This window comes from Octodon degus, unplaced genomic scaffold (assembly GCF_000260255.1).
Source record: "Octodon degus isolate 3935 unplaced genomic scaffold, OctDeg1.0 scaffold00274, whole genome shotgun sequence".
Taxonomy (NCBI): domain Eukaryota; kingdom Metazoa; phylum Chordata; class Mammalia; order Rodentia; family Octodontidae; genus Octodon; species Octodon degus.
The window spans coordinates 158,258-170,067 of record NW_004524850.1 but is presented as its reverse complement, the minus strand read 5'-3'; the positions used below and the strand labels follow the sequence as shown (position 1 = coordinate 170,067).

Below are 11,810 nucleotides of genomic sequence, written 5' to 3'. Positions count from 1 at the left end.
GAATCGGTCTGCTGATGCAAGAGAACATCGAGTTCAGGACAGAGCAGGTTCAAAATGAGCAGAGAGCGTGCTGGCTCTTCCACAGGGCAATATTTGGGAATGAGGCGGCAGAATGCAGGGCCAACACTTTCACTCTGTCTGTACTCATTTTCAACCAGAAAATGAATACCTCCCCTTATAGCTATTCCGTAGATGGAGAAGTGAGAGTTACATCACAGCGATATTCTATAAAAGCGTAAAGGTGAGAGAACCAGCAAACACCCCAGTTCCTGTAGAGAAGGTGCGTACTTCAAGATCAAAAAGAAGCTTGAATGCCGCAGACAAGCGCGGTGCCTGGCCCCGGGACCAGAACCGCCGCTGACACGGACTCCACCCGGATCCGCGTGGTCATCTCCCAGTGGTGAGGCCGAGACCCATCAAGACTTCTCACTGTAGCTCTGCCTGCCCAGGCGCTTCCTCCTCAAGGGATGAAATGATCAATTTCCAACACTTGTTCAGATAAATGATAAAAATTCTCAAAAGCTTCCATGTCCTCACTGGGGCAAACCTGTGACTTTCTTGGGAGACATTAGAATGGAACTCTCTGTCTTCAAAACTCTGCCTGTCATAAATAGGTTACCATCAGCACGGCAGCTTCTGTCCCTCTTGCCCCTTCTGTCAGGCAAACACTTGCAGCATGGAAAAACATCTTAACAACCTGAACTTCTACACGGGTGGGAAGGCCCCATGCTGCCCCTGGGAAGAACCAAGTTAAAGGCACCAAGCCAGCCATCCTCTCGGTACTTTAACCTGCGTCAGCCTGTAACAGAACTGCAATCCTGGAACTCTGTGCTCTCATTGAGGACTTAGGGCCCACCGACTCACCTCTGGGTCTGGCCATCAGTCATGTCACCTAACCACAACGTCCCTGTGGTCAGACGATATCCTGAATGGGAAGCACAAACAGGCCTCCAGCCACTCGCTGGCTGCCCAAAGCAGTTCCAGCTCCTGACAGGCTGGTAATCACCTTGAAACACTTCTGTGCTCCTGGTGTGAACAGCCCAATGGGGATTACCAGCCAGCGGGTGATCTCAGTGACATCAACACAACCATCACTTGGGGCTGGGGAGATGGCTCAGTGGAATAAGCGCTTCCCTGGCAAGTGCAAGGGCCTGAGTTCGATCCCCAGTTACACACACAACCATCACCTCACACTCTGCAGGTCCGGACCCACCCGCCCTTCTTGGATTGCTAATAAGATCCTGAGATAGAATCAAAAGGGCCAACTCATTTGGACTTAAATACCACAAAGGTTAACCTCTTACTATTTTCAGAGAGGCTCTAAGAACAGATTTGGCCAAATTGCCATCCCCTTCTCTCCAGGACAGCCTGTTTCTCTGCCCCACCCAGGGCAACCCCTACCTGCATCACAGACTGAATGGTCAATGCAGCCACAACTGCCCTCCATACACATTGCCTCAGTCCTCTGCCATGCATGGACAGGCTGCTGACACACCTGTGTGGACCTACGGAATGCCTTCAGCTGCCTTCTGTCGGGTCCTGTCAGCCAGCCCTCCTTCACCTGTGCATGGAAAGGCTCCAGTTCTGGAACAAAATGTCAGCTGACCTGGGCCCAACTTCTCAGGGGTTAAAAAATGCCTTTGCCCTGTTAGAGAAGCCCTTACAGTTCACCTTGCTACTTGGCCAGCACAGAACATCACTGCAGTCTAAGCTGCCTGCCGGCAAGGCACAAGAGCTCTACTGTGAAGTCGGGCAGGAACTGCACACAAGAAAGGCTCTGCATGCTTCTCGGAGCTGCTGGCTTCTGCAGACTCTGGATCCTTGATTTCACGAAAGCAACAGTGCTTACACATGCTGTCGGCCTCTGGCTGTGCCCAGCGGCCTACCTGTGCACAAGCTTGGACGTGGTCCCTGAGGGCTCCCTTACCCTCTGCCTTCACGCTCTAGCGGCACTGTGTTTCCGATCCAGACAGCTGACACCCTGGTACCACACACACACACACACACACACACACACACACACACACACACACACGACGCTGACAGGCTCACCTGAGGCCAAGACCTAACCTCTCCAGGTGCCACATGTTGTACTGCTGCACCTGAGTCTTGTGGTGGATAAATAAACCACTCCACCCAGCCACGTACTTGCTCACGAATTTGGGTCCACAAGACCAAGACCACCTGGCATTACCAGATGAACCATTCTTGAGTGCACCACATTTAAAACAGGGACCCACCCTGACAGATGCTGAGTATATCCTGTTTGTGGAGGGGGCGTCCTGTTGAAAATGGAGTCCTACGGGCTAGACAAGCTGTAGTTGCCTTGGACAAATCTGTTTTGGCCAAGGCTCTCCTGCAGGAACGGTCTACACTACAAACTGCCTCCTGCTGCCTTTTGGAAACTTGCCAGCCATGGTGCCAAATCTGCACTCAGAATAATCCGATGCTTTGAGCTAAGCCCCCTCCAGGGATCTATTGACTAAACTATCAACCCTAGCCAGAAAAACTCTTAATCAGAGCCAGGACTGCTCCCCACGATACACTCTGCAAGACCGCGCTGCAGCACTGGCACCTGCACCCCGCAGCCAGCTCAGGCTGCGGCGTCTGTGTCCCTGGGCCTGATTTCCAAGTAGACTCTCTCCATTTGAAGACATACCTAGAGGCTTCATGGAAATAAAGCCCTACCAGGGTTGTAAATGCCGCTTAGTGCTCCTCTGCACCCACTCGATCTGGCCCAAGATAGCCACATTGAATAAACAATGAAAGTTTATAGGTCCCACTGTGAGAAATCCTCCCTAGACATGGTATACCCTTGACAATCAGCAGCAATAATGGGTCTACATCTGTAGCAGAGATGACTCAATAGAAATCACATGCAGCATACGAGCCACAAAGCTCTAGAAGCTTACAAAACATAAATATAACCCCGCAGGAAGAGTTTTACCCAGGCCCATAGACTCAGCTCAAGGCCAGCAGTATCTGTAGATAGTCTGGCATGTACATACAACCCAGGTGCACAGCACCTAACCTTAGGAGCTTCACAGTGCAGCTTCAGGCCCATGATTCCAGAGTTAGGGCCCATCCAGAGGGCTGCTGAGGAACTTACCTGGACCAGGCTGCTCCTCAGACACTCACTCTGAAGAGAGGCTGCACTCTAAGCCCTGCTCCGGCCGGTCGCCTCAGGTGCTGATAAGGCCACACACGGCTTAGGCCTGGAGACCCCGGTCACAGGAATGCTGCTGCTGCAGCACATTACTTCCCTTGATATTTGTGCCTTTTCAGGTTGCAAACCCCAGTTCTTCCTTCAGCATGCAGTGGCTAGAAGGCCCTTCCCCTCACCCTAAAATTGCCTGAGAATCGATGAGCCTCCAAAGTGTCCTGGACAAGCTCCAGGGCCAAACTGACTCCCTTGGCAGAGTAGTGTTAAAAAATGTCTTTTCCTAAAAGCAACTTAGGGAAAGACCTGAGTTATAATAAAAGAAAACCTTCACACCTTGGGACCCTCAGCGAGGCTCTGTTTTGGGACTGCTGACAGCCCTGCTGTCACTGCTTCTTGCTGGGCCTTGTCTCAGAAGCTCTCGTGTAACATGCCCAGTGGATTTGCCAGCCAAACTAAAATAGGGGGAAATGTAGCAGAAAATGCCCCCTGGTCAGGATGCTTCAGTTGCCCAGGTAATAGTTCCTGTTACTACTGCCTTCTGGAAACCACCAGTCACTGTGAACCATAGCGGTCACTATGATTCCTATTGTGAGAATCAATCAAAAGGGCTAGCCAGATAGCTCAGTGGACTAAAGCACCTGTTTAGGCAGAGCGAGCAGCCAGGGTTCAATCCCTAGCATGCCATGCTCGCCCTGTCCTGAGGGTGTGCTGAGACAGCAATGCAGACTGGGCATGGTGGTGCATACCTGTAATCCTAGCGCTTGGGAGGCTGAAAACAGGAGACTCACTGAGTCTGATCTATGTAATGAGATACTGTAGACCCTATACCAATTGCATAAAAAAATAAACAATCAAAGACAGCCAAGTACTCCTTTCTTATAACCCCATAGAAACCTTCAGCCCTAAGCCTTCAAGGCTCAAAATTTTGAGGGACAATTGATTTCCTGTCAGTGTCCACTTGATGTTAATTAAATCTGGCTCCAAAAGCTGGGTGTTGTTTCTGTGTTTCTATTTGCATAGCAGGAACACTAATAAGTTCAAATACCAGTCCAAATGTAGCACATTTAAAACAGGAACAATGAAGTTCGGGAGATAGCTCAGTAGAATAAGCATTTCCCTGGCAAGTGCAAGGGCCTGAGTTCAATCCCCAGTTCTGCAAGAAAATAAAATAAAAAATACATAAAATAAAAACAGGAGCAAAACGTCCCATTAAAGAACCATCATAAGCTTCCCATGGTTTAAACTTAAATGCATTATTTTAACAAAATTATATTAGACACACCATAAGCAATTATAAGCAGTAGGCAAAGACATAACATTGTAATTTGAAGCATAGTAAGTGTGATTACCTTGAGTCACAATCCAGAATCGATGAAACCAAAGCAAACTCTTACCTCGACCCAATTATCTCAGAGGAAGACCTCCCGATGATATAGGAAAGAAACTCCCAAGCTGCCAGGTGTCCCACATGTCAAGTTTGTGTTCTCTAAATCTGAGGAATGAATTCTGGGAGTGCAGGGATCCTTTGGTCTTACTGCAAATGGTTCTACCTGGGGAGACACGGCAGGGGCAGGAATGAGAAAGGCAGACAAGAAGACAAAAGCTGGGTTAGGTGGTTGCTGGTTTGCCTGATGGGCAAGACTGACTCATCCGCACAACAAAATGTGCTTTATACTTTTGCAAAGTTAGTAACATGTGACACAAGGGTGCCTAGTGACTAATAGCTGACTGGACAGGATGTTTTTCTCAGGACTGAGGTAGATTGTTTGTTTTAGGCAAGGAGTCCCAGTCCTACATACACATTTGATCAATCTTCTGCCTTCCTCTGGCTCCCAACAGGGGAGAACAGAGGTTAAGAGTAGGGAGAATTCATTGAAAGAAAGAAAAGCTTTCCAGATATACATAAAGGGGCCTAGAAAGTGTCACTCGTATTAGTCACGAACTCATTTGTACGTGCTGTGATCTTCATAACTCTGCTCCTTATACTAACTTTTTAATATATGCAAAATGTTTGTTTCCCTGTTGAAGGAAAGTACATTTGCAACCCCTTCCAGACATCATCTTTATGAAGGCAAACTCCGAGGTGCTGCAGTGTGCTACAGCAGACTCTCCACTCTCCACTCTACTCACAGGACTGAGTCCTTTCTTGCTGCCCCCACCCAGTGTGGCCGCTGTCCCTCTCGTCCGTGACATTCCATCACACTATGACCAGAGGTCCTTAGGTAGAGTGCGCACTGCTTAATTACTAACAGAGCAAGCCTTCTCTCTCTGCTGTCACAGAACGATTTCAAATAAGCATGATTCAAGTACAAATAGAAATGCTGCGCCCCATGATTTAAGCATTTGCCGCGTGCATCCAGGCACCGTGAGCGATGAGGTCGCCCCAGCGTTGCTTGCTCATCTGCAGACTGCTCAGATTAGAACGCTGTTCTAGGCGAGGATTCTGTGAGGCTTACTCGTGTTTCTGTACAAAAGTAGCTCTGCACGTACAGTCTTAGTTGAACACACTGGAAGTCATTCTAGAGAGCACATACTTACCCTTGCCTGAAGCATACAGTCCAATGCAGCAGCAGGTGTGATCGTAAGTATTAGAAATGACAACAGCAGCAGATCTCAAGCTCTCCTCTGCAGGCACATACACCGCAGAGTTCTGACTGGTCCTAGCAGAGGCCACTCATGCATGCTGGGGCTCTGCTCACCAGGGCCACACCCAGCGCTGAGTCTGAGGCACGACTGCTACTTCTGTCCGTGGATGCCCCACCAGCGCTCTTACTAACTTGCATGTGGGTTGTGCCCATTTTCACAGGGCCTTGAACTGCACCATGATGTTATTTGCACGGCCTCATTCTGTTTCTCTGACGTGGATATTGATAGCCCTGGCCTGCGCATCCTGCCTGGTATACGCACAAGTTGATTGTGCTTTTGCCTTTTCATTTCTAATTTCATGCATTTGTGTCTTTTTTCCTTATTTAAGATTGGCTAAAAGGTTGTCCTGTTTTTTTTTTGTGTGTGTGTGTGTGTGTGTGTGGAGCTGAGGATTGAACTCAGGCCCTTGCACTTGCCAGGGAAGCACTTATTCTACTGAGCCATCTTCCCGGCACCTGTCCATTTTATTTATTCTTTCAAAGACACAGTTCGTTGATTTTTTTTTTCACTCAATTTATTCTTTACTAATTTTTGTCTTCTATAATTTTTCTGATCAGGACTGTGGATTTGAACTTCTCTTATTTTTTCAGGAATTTGAGATGTATCATTATTTATGGGAGTGAACTTGTTTTGTTTCTTTTTTACTGGTACCGGGGATTGAACTCAGGACCCTGCACTTGCCAGGCAGGCGCTTATTCTACTGAGCTATCTCTCCCCAGCCCCTGAACTTGTTTTTTCTGAAGTGCACATTCACCCCTTAAGTTCTTCTCTTGGTACTAATTTCATTGTGCTCTTTTGGCTCTCTTATGTTGTACTGGTGATATAATTGGATTCCACGAATTGTCTAATGTTTTCATTAACTTTTGAGACATTATTTATGAAAGATAGTGTTATGGTTTCTGTCTAGGTGTCCCCCCAAAGCCTCATGGAGTCTTGGGGTGGCTTCTGGAGTTTGTGGTTGATTACTGTGGGTGTGAATGCTGCACCTGCCCTGGGGCCGGTAATTTGCATTACAGTGTAAGGAGGGAAGAGAAGCCAGCTGCTTGAGCTGCTGCTACCCCTCCCTTGTGCTCTTGCTCTTTGCCACGGCCTTGAAAGGTTGCTTTCAGCTGTGTGCTGCTCTGTGTTGGACCCAGCTGAGTATGGACTGAAAGCTCCAGGAACTGTGAGCTAAATAAACCTTTCCTTCCTTCATTTTGAGTGTCGGGTATTTGTCTCAGCAACGAGAGAAGAGTAACTAAGACAGATAGTATTCTTTAGTTTCTATGTTTTTGCATATATTTTATAGTTTTTGACACTGATTTCTAGTTTCATCGCCCTATGATCTGATAATGTGCATGCAACAAGGCTGACTCTGTTGTACTCACACAGGAGTGCCGTATGGGCCACACATTGCCTACTTTGGAGAATGTTGCACGTGCTGTGGAAAAGAACATGCACATTGCTGTCCTTCGGTGGCCACTCTGTAGGTATCTACTAGGTTCTCTTGTTCAAAGTTTCCTTCCACTCTGATATTTCTCTGTTGTTTTGTCTAGCTGACCCACCTGTTTGTGGCAGTAATTTCTGAAGTTCCCATTAAATTTGCACTGGTGTGTATTTGGCTTTTCGTGTCCAGTGGTGGTTCTATGGAGGTTGGTGCATCAGTGTCCATAATTGTCATTTCTTCATGTTCAACTGTATGCTTACCCAGTGCAGTGAATTTTTTTATGTCTTCTGATTACTTTTGACTTAAAATCCATTTTATTTTAGATTAGGATAGCTATTCTTGTTTTCATTCAGTCTGTTACATGGAATACTGTTTTCTATTCTTCGATTTTTAATCTGTGAATTTCATTTTAATGTAAATGTGCTTCTTTCATATCATATATGCTTGGGGCTTTTTTCCCCCTCAATCTATTCCATCAGTCTATGTCTTCTGATTAAGGAATTGAGACTCTTTATTGAGAGTTACTACTGAATGGTATGGAATTGTTCCTGTCATTGTATTGGGTTACAGTTTCTGATTTCTTTATGTTCATTCTTTTTATTTATTGACCTTGTTGACATCTGTTTCATCATAGAATAACTTGGTAATTTTTTTTTCCTGCTCAAAGGTTTATTTACAACATATTCCAAATGTTCTGCTTTGCATGCCAAAGCTTTTACCAGTAGCAACAAGGTATTCGATAAATAAGGGTTAAGTACAAACTAACTTAGACCCCAAGTACAACCAGCCACAGACCCCGATGAAAATCACTGGTCAGGACAGGACAGATAAATTCAGATGAAAATGCAAAGAGAGTTCCTTCTGCTGAGGATGGTTCGTGGCCTTGGATATGCTTTCCAGTGATGCTTCTGTCTTTCTTTATATCATCAGGCATGGTCTTTGCTGAAGAGAGCTTAAGGTCTTACATCTTTCTGTGGGGGTGGCCTTTATCACATGATTGCTCTGTGCATGAGTCAGAATGTCTGGCCCTTTGATGCAGTTCAGGCCCTCTGTGAGCCACCATGGGATGGCTGAGGCCTTTAGTGTAGTTGTAGCACGATTCCCCTTCTTCCTCTGCCCAGTCCTGTTTCCTCAGCCCCTGTAGTTCTGATCCTGAGAGTGCTTCCCATTCCTCTTGTCCACAAAGCTCTGGTTTTGTCTGCCTCTCTGGGAACAAGACTGTAATCGGTAATTTTTTATAATATTGTTAGAATGTAATGAATTTCTTAGGGTGGCCATTGTTATAGAAATAAAACTTCTTCATCAATTGTGAAGGAAACTTTTTCAGGATACATAACTTGGAAGTTGCTATCTTATAGGATTTGAGACAGTTTCTTACAGAATCCTGACCTTTATGATTTATGAGAAGTCTAGTGCAATTCTAATGGGCTCACATTTACGTGGAATTTGTTGCATTCACTAATAACTGTTAAGAGTTTGTCTGCATGCTAAGCATCTGGCAATGTAGACACAATGTGGTGGAGAGAAGTTTTCACAAGATCCTGGCTACGCAGTACCCTGCGTGCCTCTCTTATCTGCTTGTACATTTCTTTTCCTACAATCAGAGTGCTCCACCTTGATTTTTCTGAATAGGTGTTTTTATTCCATTCATGTTGTCTTCAAATTTTCCCGACTGAAGTTGTGTTTATAGTCTTGTGCACCACCTAGCAGCTGGTGGATCCATTTCCCTGTCCCTCGTCTCCTTTAAGGTGTCTGAGTAGTTGCTCTTTGGAGGTGCCCTTGGATTCCATTTCTGAAACTGTGTGCTCACAGTGGTCACTTCTGCAGCATTCAACATCATTGTTATTCTCCTGGCTCTATGTTTGCAGCCTTTCTGTGGACACTAGCACTTTGATAAGAGGCCACTTCTAATTGTTTAGCACATCTTACTGCACATCACTAGCTTCTGAAATCCTGTGTGTCATTTTGGGTACTTTACTTGTCTATGTAGCTATAGCTTCCACGGTGGGAACTTCTCAGATTCACGTGGCACTGTCTCGTGTGGCAGTGATTCATTTTCTATAGTCCTTGACTCTTGGTAAAGACTTCTCATCTGCAGTACTTCCCCTGCGTACAGCTAACACTGCACTTCATTTCCACAACCCTAATAAGCAATGGATCATTCTCCTAAGGTGTTTTTTTTATTTTTCGGTAAGGATGATTGAACTTAGGACCTTGTGCTTGCCAGGCAAGTGCTTGTTCTACTGAGCTACCTCCCCAGCCCGATAAGTCTAAGGGACTGACAAGTAGCATGGGGAAAATTTGGTAACAGTCATTACGAAAAGTCATCAAATACCAAATAAAAGGGATCATCCATATCCTGGTGAAGAGCACTTACAAGAAACCTACAACCCATATCACATGGAAGGGTAAAAGATTGAATGGTTTCTCCCCAAGAAAAGAAAGCGAGGAAGTCTATTCGCAGCACTCACACCCAATGTGCAGTGAAGATTTTGGCAGGGCATCAGGAAAACCAACCCGAAAGGGAAGAAGTGAAACCCAGCCTATCACCAACCTACGTATAAATATACAATCGTATAAGCCTACCAAGAGAGCTTCTACAAATAATTATTTTAATCAGGGTGTAAAACACGAGACCCACCGTAACATTAAATTATATTTATTGGAGAAAACCGGAAGAGGAGCGGTAAGCGCAGAAGAAAGGCTCATTAGCCAAAGGGAAAACTCTGGCGTGGCCCCACCTGGCCAGCTACGATCAGAATGTCACCATCAGAGAGCAGGGTCGGCTCCACCCTGAACTCGCTTCTCGATTTCGCTCAGGATGAACTATTTGGTGAAATTTTGGCATCAGCTGGCGGTAAAGCCCACCTCAGCGCATACGATTCCTTTAAGAGCGGTGTGGGGGGAAGAACTCAGTCTCCCACAGAGCTTTGCGGCGGTCCTAAGGAAGGACCCGGATCACTGCCAGTTTCCAGGGCTCGCGTCGGCTCCTCCGGTCTCCATAAGATGACGTCACTGGGCGCTCACGTCATCAGCGGTGCGCCTGTGGGGCCAGCTCCCGGGGGCGGGGCTGCCGGGTCCGCGGCTGGCGGAGGCCCAGCTGCTGTCCGCGGTTGGGGCTCTCAGCGGTGCTAGCGCTCCACACTTCTAGTGAGCGCCAGATGCAAGGAGTTAGGGAAAAACCTGGCGTAGATAAAGAGCTCAATGCTGCTTGAGGGCGTGCAAACGTGCAGTGCCAGCAACTGTGGGGTTGTGAGAAATGGATTTCTCTACTCCAGATTGAAATTCCCTCCCTCTAACTGACCCAGCGTTGAACCACGCGCTCCTTTGTGCCACCAAGTTGCCAACCTCCAAAGACCGCAAGCTTCTGAATTCAGCCCCTGGACGTAAAGACGCAGTGCTTCCCATGCGGGAGGGCTTCAGCCCCCGTGTCCGCCATGCCCAGGGCATCGGCTCCTCACTGCCGGGTGTGAGGCTCACTTGCAGAAGCAAAGGCCTTGTCCAGATTCCTTGATGTCAAGTGTCTTACACGTCGCTCAAGCCAAACAGTTGCAAACAGGAGTATCACCGGCCTCCAGCTGTCCTCCTTCTAGAAATATTAGCGTGCAAAGGAGGCACGTTTCCAACTGTGAGGGAGGAGCTCCTGTGCGAAGACCAGTCTGCATCTCTGCCTCGTCCCGGGGAGGTGACCAGAGGGAGCAAGCTTGGGGCTCAGTGTCGGCAACCACTGAGGCTCTCAGGCCTCGCAGGTATTTGAACGCTGGGGGATATTTCCGTTGATCCTCAGTGAAATATAAAGCTTGTCTAAGGGAGTTGCAGCGCTTGCTCTCATCTTTTTTCCAGAACACACTGTCCCTTAACGCTTAGTTCTCCACCTACGCGATCACCGTTTACCCTGCAGGGGGAGGGACGCATTCCCTTTGTTGAATGAAAGTGAAAGGCCGAAGGCAGTGTGAAAATCTTGACAAGGAAACGAGCGGCCTCGAGGCCCAGTGTCCACCTGCGCTAAGCCACGCTCCCTCCATGTGACCCCGTTCTGTGTGCGCTCCCCGTTCCCTTCCATCAGCCGAGTGACGCTTCCACAGGACGCTGACCACGCGCCTCCGGCGCGCACCAGGAACCCCATTTCTGGAAGGGCACACTAAGCCCATCAAGAAAACAGGGAAGTCTTTGGAAGGCCGGAGCAAACTGCTTACGTGCTATCATTGTCAGGTGAGGGCGACAGTGCAGGACAGAGCCTCGTCCAGAAGAAGCTCCAGCGCAACCACCTACCGCCTGAGCGCTACTCCCGCCCACCGCAGTCCACCTCCTCGGGGAGGCGGGGCTTGCAGCAACAGCCAATCAGGGACGAGGGGCGGCTGCGCGATTGTCCAATCAGGAGCACCGAGGTGGGCGGGCACTTCCCGGGTCCAGCTCCGCGTCCAGGTGACATTGCGGAGTGGCCTCTTTTCTGCAACTTTCAGCGACTCCCGCCGGCCGCGCGCTGCGAAGGACTCCGGGGGGACGCCCGCGATGGTGAGGCTGAGGCTGAGGCGGGGCCGGGGCCGGGAGGGCGGGCGGGCAGGCGGGGTGCGC

At 48.1% G+C, this 11,810-nt stretch overlaps 2 protein-coding genes across 2 annotated transcripts in view; one reads left to right on the top strand and one right to left on the bottom strand.

Moving 5' to 3' along the window:
* The window catches only part of LOC101593052 (zinc finger protein 669-like), a 118,751-nt gene that overhangs the window by 28,753 nt on the left and 78,188 nt on the right, over positions 1–11,810 (bottom strand). The window lies entirely within an intron of this gene.
* The window catches only part of LOC111814148 (zinc finger protein 709-like), a 51,293-nt gene continuing 49,628 nt past the window's right edge, over positions 10,146–11,810 (top strand). The window contains 1 exon segment of the mRNA XM_023706908.1: positions 10,146–11,750. Within this exon segment, the coding sequence (XP_023562676.1) occupies positions 11,748–11,750 (3 nt within the window). The 5' untranslated portion in view covers positions 10,146–11,747.